This window comes from Festucalex cinctus, chromosome 3 (genome assembly GCF_051991245.1).
Source record: "Festucalex cinctus isolate MCC-2025b chromosome 3, RoL_Fcin_1.0, whole genome shotgun sequence".
In the NCBI taxonomy this organism is placed as follows: Eukaryota; Metazoa; Chordata; class Actinopteri; order Syngnathiformes; family Syngnathidae; genus Festucalex; species Festucalex cinctus.
Window position 1 is genome coordinate 26,031,060 of NC_135413.1, and position 16,200 is coordinate 26,047,259.

At 37.2% G+C, this 16,200-nt stretch overlaps 2 protein-coding genes across 2 annotated transcripts; both read left to right on the top strand.

The window, feature by feature from the left end:
* Positions 1-362: 362 nt before the first annotated feature.
* On the top strand, positions 363-4,216 carry LOC144016241 (uncharacterized). The gene is made up of 7 exons (XM_077517111.1): positions 363-633; positions 1,343-1,467; positions 1,721-1,787; positions 1,907-2,063; positions 2,214-2,356; positions 2,453-2,563; positions 3,802-4,216. The coding sequence occupies exons 1-7, from the start codon at positions 478-480 to the stop codon at positions 3,982-3,984; spliced, it is 942 nt and encodes a 313-aa protein (XP_077373237.1). The 5' UTR covers positions 363-477; the 3' UTR covers positions 3,985-4,216.
* A 7,409-nt stretch (positions 4,217-11,625) lies between these two features.
* On the top strand, positions 11,626-15,793 carry LOC144016751 (uncharacterized). Its single transcript, XM_077518072.1, has 7 exons — positions 11,626-11,931; positions 12,306-12,430; positions 13,030-13,096; positions 13,216-13,372; positions 13,528-13,670; positions 13,736-13,846; positions 14,644-15,793. The coding sequence occupies exons 1-7, from the start codon at positions 11,779-11,781 to the stop codon at positions 14,824-14,826; spliced, it is 939 nt and encodes a 312-aa protein (XP_077374198.1). The 5' UTR covers positions 11,626-11,778; the 3' UTR covers positions 14,827-15,793.
* The last annotated feature ends 407 nt before the right edge of the window (positions 15,794-16,200 follow it).

The following is a 16,200-nucleotide window of genomic DNA, read 5'->3' on the forward strand; positions in this document are numbered from 1 at the left end:
GGAACTTAATCGTTTACTGTACATACATTTTAATCTTTTTGTTTAGGTAGAAGACGCAAGTCTTTTCAAGTCAAATGACTCAAATACAAGTTAAGTCACAACAAGTCATAGTTGTTCAAGTCCAAGTCGAGTTGCAAGTCTTTTCACTTTTTTTTCAATTAAGTAGAGTCTAAAGTCGTCAAATTCATGACTCGAGTCCAAGTCACATGACTCGAGTCCACACCTATGGAAGTAAACTGGCATTCAACTATCATGATGGTTTACTTGCCTTTTGCCTTACAGCGTTGAGCGCGCCCAAGGGTGAGCCGGTAGCGATGACGTCACGACCCTCCTTGGAAGGAGGGACGTACGTGACGGTAAACTTCCCTAATAACAGTGCAACCCACATACGAAAGTTCTTTTGGGGACAAGGTCTTTTAGGGTTACTTGGAGACTGTTCCATTTTTCCATTTATTTGTGGACGTTTCAATTTAAAACATGAGCATCCCGGTGGTAGACTTTAGCGTGGCCAGCCTCGGTACTGTCGAGGATATTTCCAAAGTCGACCTCCATCTACTGGGCAAAGATTTAAAAGTGGCTTTGACAGAAGTCGGCTTCGTTTTCTTGAAGAATACTGGCATCACACAAGAGGAGGTAAGACTCAACAGAAAGATTGTTAAATGATGTGCATTGTACCACTTTTAAAATAAAAGATAAGCATGTTTAAAACTAGAATTGTGTCGAAATAAATAAATAAATATATATATATATATATATATATATATATATATATATATATATATATATATATATATATATATATATATATATATATATATATATATATATATATGACTGTCTCAGAAAATTATAATATTGTGATAAAGTTCTTTATTTTCTGTAATGCAATTAAAAAAAAAATGTCATACATTCTGGATTCATTACAAATCAACTGAAATATTGCAAGCCTTTTATTATTTTAATATTGCTAATTATGGCTTACAGCTTAAGAAAACATAAGTATCCTATCTCAATATATTAGAATATTTCCTCAGACCAAGTAAAAGAAAATGCCATAATCACAAATATTAAAACAATAAAATGCTTGAAATATTTCAGTTGATTTGTAATGAATCCAAAATGTATGGCATTTTTGCTTATTTAATTGCATTTCAGAAAATAAAGGACTTTATCACAATATTCTAATTTTCTGAGACAGTCCTGTATATGTACTGTATGTATACATGTTGGACGTTATATTTGTTGCACACTTCTTTTAAGCACTGTACTTTTAGTGCAACTGATATGTTCTTGTCGTTATTGGAATTAGGATAAACAAGTAAATTTGAGCATTTCCATGTAGGTTGATGATGTCATGAATGCTGCCAAAAGGTTCTTCTTGCAGCCAGATCATCTCAAGCAGCCGTTCAGCATTAAAGCTTTCCCAAAGAGTCCCAACCATGGCTGGGTAGCCCTGGAGGCTGAAAGGTGATTTTTGTTGTTATTTCGCTGCAAAGACCTTGTTTCATAATCAGGGGCCTTGCTTTGGTGTCACAAAATCCCTGTGTCACTTTTTCTTGTGGGGGTATGATGTTAGAAAAAGTTGATGTTCCTGAAGATTCCAGCAAGTTAGCACTGTAGCAAGATTTTGTACAAATAAGAGCTGTTCATGAACGTTTGACTTTTTGTCACCAGTGAACACGACTTGCTTGTAATTCTGCATTTGTACACGTTCATGCAGGATAAATCTACAAAAACCAGGAGATCTAAAAGAGACATTTAACCTGACGTCACTGCATCCTGACATAGTAAGCATTTTGTTCTGTGCGACAGGGTGGACGTAAAATCTTTATTCTAAGCGTCCCTTGCATCATGCTAGCAGACAAACTTAAATTAGTGACTCGTTGTGATTTGTATTCCTCCGTAGAAATGGCCCACGTCCGAGGTGGCCCCGGGATTCCGGGAGACCAAGACTGCGTTTTTCCACCGTTGCAAAGAGCTGAGCCTGCGCATTTTGAGGGTGATGGCTCACGGTCTGGATGTGGACCCTGATGTTTTCCTGAACGCACACCGCTTCATTGGAAGTATGATGTCGTTTCTTAGGAACGCTACCTTGCTGATTTAGCCAGAGAATCTGCATTAATATTTGATGCATTAATTATGTAAAGGTTGGCAAACACTGTTCAACAGAGAAGGGATTTCTTCTTTTGTCTAAAATTGTTCCATCATCGTAGCCGATAAGAACTGCACGACGCTACGTTCGCTGTACTACCCGCCGGTGAACAGCGAGGAAGTCAAGGAAGGTCAGCTGCGATGCGCAGAGCATTCAGACTACGGGAGCATCACTTTGCTGTTCCAGAGCGCAGGGGGTCTCCAAGTACGGAAAGTTGGAAACCATATTTACGAGGCAGCTATACTGTATTCTACATGTCATTCCACAACACGTATGTGTTTGTGTGTGTTCACTTTTCAGGTGCGGCAACGTTCCGGTGAGTTCATCAATGCTCCTTGCGTGCCCGGAGCCGTTCTCATCAACATCGCCGACCTGATGCAGCGTTGGACCGGTGACTGCATTGTCTCTGTGGTGAGCACGTTCAAAACAAGTACAGAAAATTCTATTGTTTAGGAACTTTAGGAGGTTGTCCATAAAAAAACAGTTTATTTCCAAGTAAAATCTGGCAATATCCATTATGGAACAAGAGTCATGGTAGCAGATCCGCATAGAGTGTTTGGAAATAACATAATCGAAATACATGGTGAGAAATGGAGTTGGTATAGAGTATCATAAAACATTTTTAACTCATTCACTGCCAATGACGACTATAGACGTCAAAAATCCAAGCAAACAGCCAGTGCAAATTTTGACAAGAAATTTGAATTTAAGTTTTAGTTATTCATTGTTTTCATTCATAGTTATTAATCATTGTTGTTATGAATAACAACGATGACAACAATTTCATTGCTAAGTGCTACCATTGTGCGTAGAACGGATTCCTGTTACCCTACAATACCGGCGTTGACATTCTTGTGATCGGTCTTGGTCTTACTGAGACCACATACTGGGTCTCGGCCTCCAAAAGCCAATTTTAGTCGACTAAAATTGCTCTTTATTTTTGTTGACTAAAGTTGGATTAAAACTAAAATACAATCAGGTGACTGAGTTATGACTAAGGTTTTAATTAAATTTGGTCACAAGACTATAACTAAAACTAAATTATTTTTTTTAATTACAATTTTAATTTGAAATTTTCTTTTCTTTTTTTTTCATTTCTTTTTTTTTTTTCAAAATTAAAACTGGCTGGATTTTGACGTCTATAGTTGTCACTAACTCATTCACTGCCATTGACGGAAAAAGACGTCAAATGATGCATTTTTTTTTTTTGCTGGTCTGGCAATTAATGTGTTAAAATTCAATACTGTATGCATCATTCCCTGGTGTTTTGCCATTAGAAAAAGCTTTGAATTAATGGCAGTAATAACTTTTGTTTCCAGAACACCTGCCAGTGTCTTTTTTTTTTTTTTTTTTTTTTTTTTCCATTCGTGTTCAGGGAAGGCAGCGTTATCATCTTGGAACAATACTGTGATTTGTATAAATTTGATTACAATTCCTGAAAGTCTTCATTAATTTGCTTTTCTCCCATACTAAAGATTCCTTAAATTCATGCATTGCTGGTGTTGATTGTTTGTTTTAATCCACGTGCTAACATTTACCCGTCCTTTTTACCTTATTTAAAATATTTCTTAAATTGATTGGAACTTAGGGCAGAAAGGCAGCTACATCATGAGACCATACAAAGCTTGTCATTCATATGTGCGCATCAGCTCCACAGGGTTTTGCTCCCCCCTGCCGGGGACCTCAGCAGCACCCGCCAGTCTCTGGCTTTCTTCGTCCAACCCGATGATGAGGCCATGATAAGCTGCATCGACGGATCCGACAAGTACCCCCCGGTGCGGGCAGGCACGTACCTCACCAGGCGTATAAACGACTCTTACGGACAGACATGATGGCCCTCCCACCGCCAACGAGCAATTTTGTTCGCGGAAATGGTGCAGGACTAGCAGAATAGCGTCGATGATTCCATTAATTTCAAACTAAAAAATATAACAAGAATTATTTCATTTTATGAATGCTGGTGGTGAAGTATACAGTAGTTTCATTTGATGAATAATGAGTTCCAAGTTTTTGTTGTTGGAAAACTGTTTGGAAAAATTGATCAATAAAAATACTGTTCTTTTACCATGTAGTTCATACTTGCAACCAGGGTCCTAAATTTTTTTTTTTTGATTAAAAACTTTAAGCTTCTGACCTTTGTCCTTTTTTTTTTCTTTCTTTAATGGTTGCAATGTTAACAGTACTGTAACTAGCAGAAGACTACAGGACTGTCTCAGAAAATTAGAATATTGTGATAAAGTTCTTTATTTTCTGTAATGCAAAAAAATGTCATACAGTCTGGATTCATTACAAATCAACTGAAATATTGCCAGCCTTTTATTATTTTAATATTGCTGATTATGGCTGTCGAGTCAGATGAACAGATGTCACAAAGGACGGGATATTAACGTGAACTGATGTGATGATAACAACAGTTAATGATTATGTTCAATGATATGTGCCGTGAAGATGGAATGATAGAAAGTGTCATGTTATCAGGTGATATGAGCTAGCCGGGTTGAAAGAACAAACGACATGCTAAAACATAAATTGAAATGCCTCTTTAAAAAAATATTAACATCGCTAACATTTTATGTAATTCAAAAGCCTCTTCACTGACTGATAGCACAGAATAGTTAGAGCCAAGCAACAGCACATAACACACACACACACACACGGAATATACAGGAATCGAGGACTAAAGGTCATATTAATCATTGATCATGTTTTTATGGGCAACATTGGAAAACTATATTCAAGAGTGGATAGAGTTACTGTAAGTCAGGTGACTTCCCACTTCTTTGAAAGCCAAAGACTTTCCGCTAAAGCAACTGGTGGTGAGTCACGGGGCGTTCCACCACTTCAGCAAAAACAACTAGTGATACGACACTTAACTCTTTGACTGCTAACAACGATTAATAATGATTAGTAAAATTGAGATGAATGGAATGTGATCTTTTATTTAGTACTTATATGTAGTAAAGGCAAACAATATTCTTTTTGCCTTGAAAGATGAGTTAAAATGCTCGAAATCGGCTGACACTGTGTTTTTTGTTTTTTGTTTTATAATGTGTGGCAGTCAAAGAGTTAACGACACATTACATATACACATCGCAACGACAGGTAACACTAACAGAAACCCATTGACACGTCACGGCGACAAGTTCAACGTTCAATAGATAGCGCCAAAGTCATGTCACATACGCAGACGACACGTCACAAAAGCAGTTGACAAGACGACCAAAAGCAGTCGACAAGACGACTATTTTTGGCACAAATGGAACCCCATACCTTGACCTTTTGTGGTTAGATTAGCTTCCTGTCTTAACCACTCGTAAAGAGAATATTTATTTTCCAAAGTTTTTGCCCTTTTTTCATTTTTCTTAAGTTTTTCATCTAACATCTAGATATCAGGCGTTACCTGTATATTGTGAGTATTTGGGGTTTAACCCGTATGGCTCCTGGTCTACCATTTTGGTCAATTTAAGCTTATATCAAAGGCAAAGATGTGGGGGAAAAAAAACATCAGAGATCTGAAATTGCCCAGGGTTGTCTAAAATGTGCCGAAATTCAAAATGGCACCATAATGACGTGTTACACCAGTGGTGTCCAAACTGTGGCCCTGGGGCCATTTGTGGGCCGCAAACCATTTTTCAGTGGCCCGCGGCATATGATTAAAAACTCTTATTTGTACAGTTGGTGGAGACTACCACTACTAGAATTTAATTCATTTAAGATTTTCTATGAAAAGATACAATTGATACAAGATACAATACAATTTCTGTACACAACGTGTAGCTCCGAGAAAGGTTTCCTCGGAGCACCAAGATGGCGGCCAAGTGACCTTAAGATTCTTGACTGGATTCCATCCAGTCCTTTGTTTAGATCAGTGGCTGTGAAGCATAAACTAAAAAAATAATAATCTGGCCTTCATCATAATCATCATCCTCTTCCAACAAGGGTAGTGCAATTAAGAATTCTTTATCAGTATGTTGTGTAGCAATCGCAATTTCTTTTCCTACCATATTGTATGTCATAACCACATGATTCACTGATTAAAATCAATCTCAAAGTCTAAACTTCGTGTAGTGAGTGTTATCAGTTCATAACTGTCCTTCACCTCCAAATTTTTAAATGAACACTGAAATAAATATTGCATTGTTGCATGCCTGATCGATAGAAGTGACCACTCCCTCTGAAGAAGGCTGGACTTTGGTCGTTGAAAGGTGACGTTCCTCCTGAAGTTCAAGGGGATGGGACACATTATATATATTTATATGTTTTAGACATGTATACACAACAATGACAATTTGCATAACTTAATTAGGTCTTTAAATTCAATCTATCTTTCTTACTATGGCAATCTAATCAAATTTCCTTTTTTTTTTGGAAAGGTGAAAAATGGGGTCCAAGACCCACTGGCCATCTCCATGCCTCCTTCGTGTAATGTGCAAATCTGCAACCATAACTGCAAAGCTGAAATGAATACATTTACAAAACATGCTGTCCCATACTTTTGCTAGATATTTAAAGATTATGATACCAGCACCCTTCAATCTCCAAATTCTCTAAGAATAATTTGCACCACCACCTCTCCAGCCCGCAGGTATGATGAGGCTGAAAAAACAAGAGTGTATTATTATTATTATGAAATTGATTATACTGGACTCCAATCTAAAACATACCTCCATGACAAATAGCTGTCTTCTCATGAGTTTACAGACGTGCCGCAATTTATGCAAACACTCCCTTTTTGGTGCCCATCTTTATTGATAGTTCAACCAGCACTTTTATTTTGTTACAAATTAATCCTAAGTCACAGTGAGCGTTTTTTTTTCTTCAATTCTCTACGGCAGAGTGACTGTTCTGCCTTTTTCCCTTAGTATTTAAGGGTTAAAATCTTCTGTCATCCTGTCTGTAAAATTGACAATTATATTATATTATATTCCCAAAACATACCAACATTATTTTTTATTCAAACTAAAGATAACTCTGGTCAACTAAAAACACGAATCGTGAAAGGAGCTGAGGAATTGGCAGCGATTGAGAGACAACAGTAATTCACAATATCACAACAACAACAACAACATCACTAATTACCCAAAGCTGGAGTTGTATATGATTACTTGCTGACTTTGCCAAGGCTAACTCTTGTTTATACACCTGCATTGATAACATGTATTGCTGTTCCCGTTTGAATCTAAATATTGTCTGTCTCGAATTCCGTTTGGACATTTGTTGTAACAGTCAAGGCTACATGATAAGGCTGTATTATGGCTACAATGAAACTGCTGTCAATACGCAGAATGGGGTTGGTCGTCTGGTTCTTGGAATGCGGCTGGCGTGGGCCGCTCTGCTGGGTGAGCGAGGCTGGGCGGTGCACAGTAGTCATCAGATCGATAACGTGCTAGCAACCAGTGGTGTTACCTGAGCAGAATCGAGGCAGAAATTGCTTGAATAGCAATGGGCAGAATGCAAGCCGATCTACTCTTCTGGAAACCACAACATGTGTGAAAGCTGATCCAAGGTCAGCGAAGACTCTACCGGTGAAAGAGAAGATGGTGCTCTGCGGTGAGCATTATAAAAACAAAGTACATAAAACGCAAATATGCTGGAACTTTAAGATCAAATATATTTATTAGATTTCTGAGTGGGAAAGGGAAGTTAATTTCAAAGTAAAATATCTTATTTTTTAGTTATTTTATTTTAATTTAATGTGTTTTATTTTTTTATTTTTTTGCAAATTAGAGTCCACATTTTCAAGAAAAAAGACATTTTAGAAAATGTTATATATTTTTGGAGGAATTCATATATTATTGTGGGAAAAGTATTTTTTTTTACATTATATTTACTTATTTATTTATCTATTTATTTATTTATTTATAGAAAAATAGGGTGTACATTTTCAAGAAAAAATTTATATTTTTGGAGGAATATTATTGTGGGAAATATATTCTCTCTTTATTTTTATTTATTTATTTATTTATTTATTCATTCATTTATTTATTTATTTACTTATTTGTTTATTTATTTATGTATTTATTTATTTATTTATTTATTTATTTATTTATTTTTAGAAAAATAGGGTGTACATTTTCAGGAAAAAAAAAGTCATTTTAGAAAAGGTTATGCATTTTAGAAGGAATTTGTATATTTTTGAAGGAAAAGTATATGTTGCAAAACAAAACTGCATGGCAATATCTGTTTTGAAATGACATAATTTAAATATCATGAGACAAAGCTTGTCGTTCATGTTTGCCCATCAGCTCCACAGAGTTTTGCTTCCCCCTGCCGGCGACCGCAGCAGCACCCGCCAGTCTCTGGCTTTCTTCGTCCAACCGGATAATGAGGCGGTGGTCAGCTGTATCGACGGATCCGACAAGTACCCCCCGGTGCGGTCGGACGCGTACCTCATCAAGCGATGAACTGACTCCTATGGGCGGCTGTAACGCCGTCTTCGAGCGGCCTCGTTCATTTGACTGCCACAAAAAAACGACGCAATGAAAATTCAGGTCAATATGGCGCCTGCACAGGACATTTCTCACCAGCATGCAGACAACTTTTGAGCCAAAGTGTTCCCTCATTTTTTGTGGGTGATACGATCCCCCGGTGAATTTGCACACCGCGAGGATAAACAGTTCAGAGAATGAGATAATGAAATAAAAATGGTTAAAGTGTAAAAATGTTTTAAAATTTGGAGAATGTGATGACAAATAATGGCTTAAGTGTAAAAAATATTTCAAAGTTAAACTGGTATAGGTTTAAAAAAAAGAAGTTATTTAATTAGAAAATAAATTTATTTTCATTCCTAATGCTATTTATATTGAATGTAATCATAACTAATACTCGTTTTTTAAATTCCCTTTTAACTCATTCACTGCCAGCCCAATAAAAATGGATCTTTGACGTAGGGCTGCTCGATTATGGGGAAAAAAAATAAAATAAAATCATCAAATCATCACTTTGGCAATAGTTGAAATCACGATTATTCAAACGGTTATTTATGTTTTGGCACAAAACAAGAAAATGTTTAAGCGTTTCAAAATATTAGGACCAAATTAAAAAAAAAATAGAAACACTATAATTAAGCTTTGGACCAAACATAATTTATAATAATCTATATTTATTTATGTTGGCAAAAACGTGAAAGTTGGAGTGCAGCATTTGCGGTGTGCAGTAGGGCAATATTTTTTATTGTTTGTACAAAACAAGAAAATGTTTAAATATAAAAAACAAATAAAAAAAATATTAAGACAAATAAAATTAATTGAAACACTATATTTATGTAATTTCTTTTTGGATGAAAACAAATATGAAATTAGTTATTTTAAAATGTAAAACAGGTGAAAATGTATAAATTTAAACAACACAATAGTCTTTGTAGGTTATGATTATGCTGACTTTGTAATTGTGGAGTGTAATAATTTTAATTATAATTGAATTTCGATTAATTGCACAGCCCTACTTTGACGTGTATAGCCGTCAATGGCACTGAATGAGTTAAAAATGTTTATGTGAAATTGTTTTTTTTTTAATAACAGTATTGCAATGTATGAATTTAATTTGAATTATTTAATTGTGAGAATCATGTGGAAATGTTACACTTGTCTTGTACAACTTACTAATATAAATACTGTCATTAAATGCTTTATGACAGGGATGTCCAATCTTTTTTTTTTTTTTTTTTTTTTTTTACTTGCAAAGAGGGGCAGATTTGGTGCTGTGAATGTGTGTGAAACCATTCAGCTTCCTGTTAAGTTTTCACGGCCTTCTTATAATTCCCTGTCACCTTGCTATAGTTTATATGTTTTGCCTGGTAGTGCCTCTTGATATTGAAATCCTTGAAAACAGCTGGAGCCTCTTGGCAAATTATCCAGACAATTGTTTTGTATTTTTTATTTTTTTAAATGCCAATTTTCACTTGTTCTGGAATTGACGGCCCTCTTTGTCAACTTTCCTTTTCTTCACATTTTAGAAATGGGCTGGAAAGGGTCACACAAAGGGTCATGCAGCTAGGGGTGCGAATTCACTCTACGCTGAACACGGCTGTTGAATAACGCAAATACAGGATGTGATTACAAATATATTTGTCCCAAATAGAAGCATTGAATAATAATTTAGGAAATAACTTAAAAAAAAAAAAAAAAAAAAATGAGTTCACCCAGTGGGACTCCTCTGGTGAGGGATGCGGCCGTTAGGGCCCCAGCCAGGCCCCGTCCATCTTGGATGCCAAAAAAAAACAAAAAAACACATCCAGCTAAGGAGACGCTCCACTTTTTCTACCTCGAGCTAGACATTCGTAGTTAAAACATGTGTTTGTGTCTACATCACGTGTTTAGTGCGTTGTCATTTTTTTTATTTGTCTTTTCAGAGACCAACCCTTTTTTTGGAACTCTGCTTTTTAACATTCACAGTAATAGAACATCAAACACCAATTCAAATTTTTCTTGTTAACATTCACTGTCTGAGAAAATCAAACAACAAATCAACCCAACCCAGAAATTAAACAATAAAAGAAAAGGAAAATAACCTAAGGCACATTTTCAATTCAGGTCAACCAAAGATAACTCACAAAGTATTTTCAATGTACTGTATATGTACTGGGCGGCACGAGAGGTTAGCATGTCCGCTTCACAGTTCTGAGGACTCGGGTTCGAGTCCAGGCTCCGGCCTTCCTGCGTGGAGTTTGCATGTTCTCCCCGTGCCTACGTGGGTCTTCTCCGGGTACTCCGGTCTCCTCCCACATTCCAAAGACATGCATGGCAGGTTAATTGGGCGCTCCGAATTGTCTCTAGGTGTGCCTGTGAGTGTGGATGGTTGTTTGTCTCTATGTGCCCTGCGATGGGCTGGCAACCAGTCCGGGGTGTACCCCGCCTACTGGCCAGAGCAAGCTGAGATAGGCTCCAGCAGCCCCCTTGTAAGGAGTAAGTGGTCAAGAAAATGGATGTATATGTACTTTTGTTTCTTGTCAATTTTAATGATTTTAACATACAAATCAAAATCTGCAAAAATTATGCAAGCGCGGCTTTACAAAACACAATTTGCAGTCAACTCAAGATTCAAACAAACTTTCAAGTCTATCGGGGGTTACATGAAAAGTTTCACTCAAATACATCAACTTAAGTTCAGTTTTCTTATGGGCAGCATATGATTTAAACTCGATTAAAAAATAAGGAGGCGTGGAAAAAAATATTAAATTTCGCATTGTGTATATGGAATTTACCTAAAAGTAACATAAGATTTACCACACGGCTAAAGGTGCGAAATATTAATTTTCAAAACCAGATCATATCTGGGCTCCACAATGACTAGTAGTATAACAAAAATTAACTCCTTAACATCATTCCAAAACTTTGACAAAATAGATAAATAATGGTTCCAGGTTTACTGTTGCAAAACGATCAATTTACATCAATCTGCATGCTTGTTCAGTGCGTTGTCATCCAAAGGTGAGCGGACAGCAGAAAACGTCACTGCCCCGCTTCTGATTGGATGGAGGGGACCACGTGACTGGAAACCTTCCAAATAACAGTGCTTCCCACATACTGAAGTTCATTTTGGGCAAAGTTCAGCTCTTTTCGGTCTATTTCGAGACTGTTCTTTTTTTCCTGTTTTGTTTTTAAACGTTTTAATTGTAATTCGAAACGATGAGCATCCCGGTGGTAGACTTTAGCGTGGCCAGCCTCGGCGTCGAGGATATTTCCAACGCAGATCTCCAACAACTGAGCAAGGAGTTAGACGTGGCTTTTACGGAAGTGGGCTTCGTTTTCTTGAAGAATACTGGCATCACTCAGGAGGAGGTGACACTCAACACAAATTGTAGCAATAAAAAGAAAAACATTGCAGAAAGTAGGCGATATCGCTACAGTTAAGATGTCCACGTCCATTTTATTAACCTCACAAGCCAGATCAGATTGAAAATTGGGATTCACTCAAGAATTCATCTTGCTGACAACGTTCATTCCATGGTTGTTAAAACGTATGCTTATAAATGAAACTTCCAGAATTGTCCTCTCTTGGATGTTTGAATCTATAATTATGTTAAATTATGCAAGTGTGTTGTGTCATATTTGTTGCATACCTGTATGTTTTTTCTTTTTCTTTTAGTGCAATTGTTGTGATTGTTGGCATTTGCAATTAGGCGAAATACATACATTTGAGTATTTCCATGTAGGTTGATCATGTCATGGATGCTTCCAGAAGGTTCTTCCTGCAGCCAGATCATCTCAAGCAGCCGTTCAACAGGAAAACCTTCCCACACGATCTCAACCACGGATGGATTCCCCTACAGACTGAAAGGTGTTTTGGGTTTGTTTTTTAAACTGCTTGTTTGTTTTGTTGTGTTGTAACGATTGCACTCGACTCAAGTTTTTTTTATTTTTTTTATTTTTTATGCTTATCCACTTGCCAGACACACCGTTAACAAAAGATGTGATCAAAATAGAACAATGCCCTTGTTACTGATAACTTATGGCACTCTTATTGTATATTATCAGCTATCCATAATTGTTTTATACAATACCGTCACCCTCGGCCACTATTGTGATAGTGGAACCTTGATTTACATTCAATCAGCAATTCTTTAAATTAATCTATTCAGGATCCAAACCATTCGGTGATTTTATAGACCAGTAGCAGAACTAATATAATCTACAGCTGATTGGGAGCCGCTGTAAAGTTTTTAGAACGCGAGTAATGTGTTATGACTATTTGGGAGACTAGAGCATAGTAGCTGATGTGGTGGCCGTGTCATTGCCTGATCATATTTCTGGATGTTGTTTAATTTAGCACACTCGAGATTTTGTACCGTTCTAGTTGACCAAGTGCATAAATATATGATTTTTTTTTTTTTTGGTTTCCTTTAAACCAATGAGCACTTTTTTTTTGTTTTAATTCAGGTTAAATCCAGAAAAACCAGGAGATCTAAAAGAAGCATATAACGTGACTTCGCTGCATCCTGACACAGTAAGCATTTTGTTGTGTGTGACAGGGCGAAAGTACATTCTTCTTTTATCGCATCCTTTGCATCATCCTGGCAGACAAACTAAAATTAGTGACTCGTTGTCATTTGTATTCCTCCATAGAAATGGCCCACGTCCGAGGTGGCCCCGGGATTCCGGGAGACCCAGACTGCTTTTTTTTACCGCTGCAAAGAGCTGAGCCTGCGCATTTTGAGGGTGATGGCCCACAGTCTGGATGTGGACCCTGATATTTTCCTGAACGCACACCGCTTCATTGGAAGTAGGACGTAGTTTCTTATGCACACTACTTTGCTGATTTAGCCAGAGGATCTGCATTGCTATAAAACAGGATTTGATGTATTAATAATGTAAAGGTTGGCAAACACTTTAACAGAGAAGCTAAGTCTGTTGTCTAAAATTGTTCCATCATCGTAGCCGATGAGAACTGCACGACGCTACGTTCGCTGTACTACCCGCCGGTGAACAGCGAGCAAGCTGAGGAGGGTCAGATGCGATGCGGAGAGCATTCCGACTACGGGAGCATCTCCTTGCTGTTCCAGAGCGCAGAGGGTCTCCAAGTATGGAAACGAAAACGATTATGTTGTATTCTACATGTCATTGACTAACGCGTGTGTGTGTTCAGGTGCGCCGTCGTTCCGGCGAGTTCATCTGTCCTCCCTGCGTGCCCGGAGCTGTTCTCATCAACATCGCCGACACAATGCAGCGTTGGACCAGCGACCACTTTGTCTCGGTGGTGAGTATTTTCGAAACAAGTACAGCAAACTCAAACATCTAGGAAATTTAGGAGGTTAGCCGTGTTTAGTATATTTTTTTTAGGAAAAAAAAAAAGTTTATTTCCAGGTAAAAAGCGGTAGTATTCGAGGAAGCAACAGTGTACCTTTTCAGGGAAAATTAATGTTTTGAGAAAAAAAAAAGTATATATATATATATAGTTTTCCCAATGGAAAGAGCTTTTTAGTGGCAGTAATAACTTTTATTTACAAAACATCTATCTCCATTGTCTCATTCTTATTCATTTTCAGGGAAGTTGGTGTTTTATATTTGAAAAAGTTGCCCATACCATCCCAATGGGCACAATATTCTGACTTGTACAAATTAGAATAACATTTCTGAAGGGCTTCATTAATTAGTTTTTTCTCCAATACTAAATATCCCTTACAATGATATACTTCTGGAATGGTGTTGATTTATTCATGATTTAAAATATTTCTTAAAATGACTGGAACTTGAGGCAGAAATGCAGCTAAACAGTAAATTTCGTGGAATAAATTTTACTAAAAAAAAACAAAACAAAAACAATGTATAATATTTTACTCCCTTCCAAGTGTAAAGTTTAGACTGGGACCAGATAGTCCTTTTTTTTTTTTTTTAAATAAATAAAAATTATATATATATATATATATATATATATATATATATATATAAAAGAGTAAAATTTACTCTACGCAATTTACTGTGTAGTAAATAGGAGGGACGGTGGCGATACATCACGAGAAAAGCTTGTTATTCATATGTGCCCTTCACCATCAGGTCCACAAAGTTTTGCTGCCCCCTGCCGGGGACTGCAGCAGCACCCGCGAGTCTCTGGCTTTCTTCGTCCACCCCGACAATGAGACTGTGATCCGCTGCATCGACGGATCTGACAAGTACCCACCGGTGCAGTCCCGTGCCTTTGTCTTCGAGCGCTTAAAGGACACCTACTGGCGGGTGTGATGGTCGCCAACCAGCGGCTTCATTCAGACAGTTTTTTGGTTCCATTGGATACTCTTCAATGTCAGTGAGGATCCGAGTTCGAGTGGACACTAACGAAAGATCACTTCCGTTCTCTGCTACAAAAGTAAACCTTCCAATTGACCAGATTTGTCTGGGAACATGAAGATGTTTCCTCACTTTCAGACAGATGGTAAAATTCCTTCGCAAATAATTCTGTTTGAACCTTGTGTTAAAACTCAAAGTCGGTGATGCTGTTTTAGATGTTTTGCTCCCAAATTTGAAATATGTTTCAGTGTTTTATCTGAGAGTTCTTTTTCCAAAAGAAAAAACGGAAAATAATTAATTAATTAAATGTGCCACTGGGATGGGCTAATACGCTACTTTACGATCAGAAACTAGAATTTGGAAATTGGAAAACTAGAAAAGGGCCAGGCCATTAACACATTCACTGCCAGCCCAGCAAAAATCCCTTATTTGACGTCTTTTTCCGTCAATGGCAATCAATGAGTTAAGATGAGATGTAACCAAAATTGACGGGTTTTCAAGCAAAATTTGCCTTAAAAAAAGAAAAAAGGAAAAAAGGATGCTGCAATATAATCACAAAATATATTGGCACATTGTGTTTAACACATTCACTGCCAGCCCAGCAAAAATGCATTATTTGACGTCTTTTTCCGTCAATGGCAGTCAATGAGTTAATGTCTTGCAATTTTAATGGCGAAAAAAAAAAAAAATCTATAATGGGATACGTAGGTTTTTAAATAAACTGCGATTGTCTAAGTTCAGAGTTTAAGGAATGCATATGTTTGTTTACAGATGGTAGTTTGGTCATATTTGTTTCCATTGTGTACTGACGTATGATTTACTGTTTACTTCATGCCACACTTATTTGGAATAGTATTTTGTCAAGTTGTCATTGTGAACGGAATACTAATTGAAGTCTGTAAGTAAACTGTCATTCAACTATCATGATGGTTTATTTATTTTCCTATTGCCTTAATGTTAGCGTTCAGAGCGCCCAAGGGTGAGCTGGTAGCGATGACATCACCGCCCTGCTTCTGATTGGAAGGAGGGACGTGACCACGTGACTGTAAACTTTCCAAATAACTGTGCAGCCAACATACCGTAGTTCATTTTGGGCCAAGTTTTGCTTTTTGGGAGTTACTTGGAGGCTGTTCTATTTTTCCTTTTATTTTCAAACGTTTTAATTTGAAACGATGAGCATCCGGGTTGTAGACTTTAGCGTGGCCAGCCTCGGTACTGTAGAGGATATTTCCGGCGTAGAGCTCCATCTACTGGGCAGAGTTTTAAAAGTGGCTTTTAAAGAAGCGGGCTTCGTTTTCTTGAAGAATACTGGCATCACACAAGAGGAGG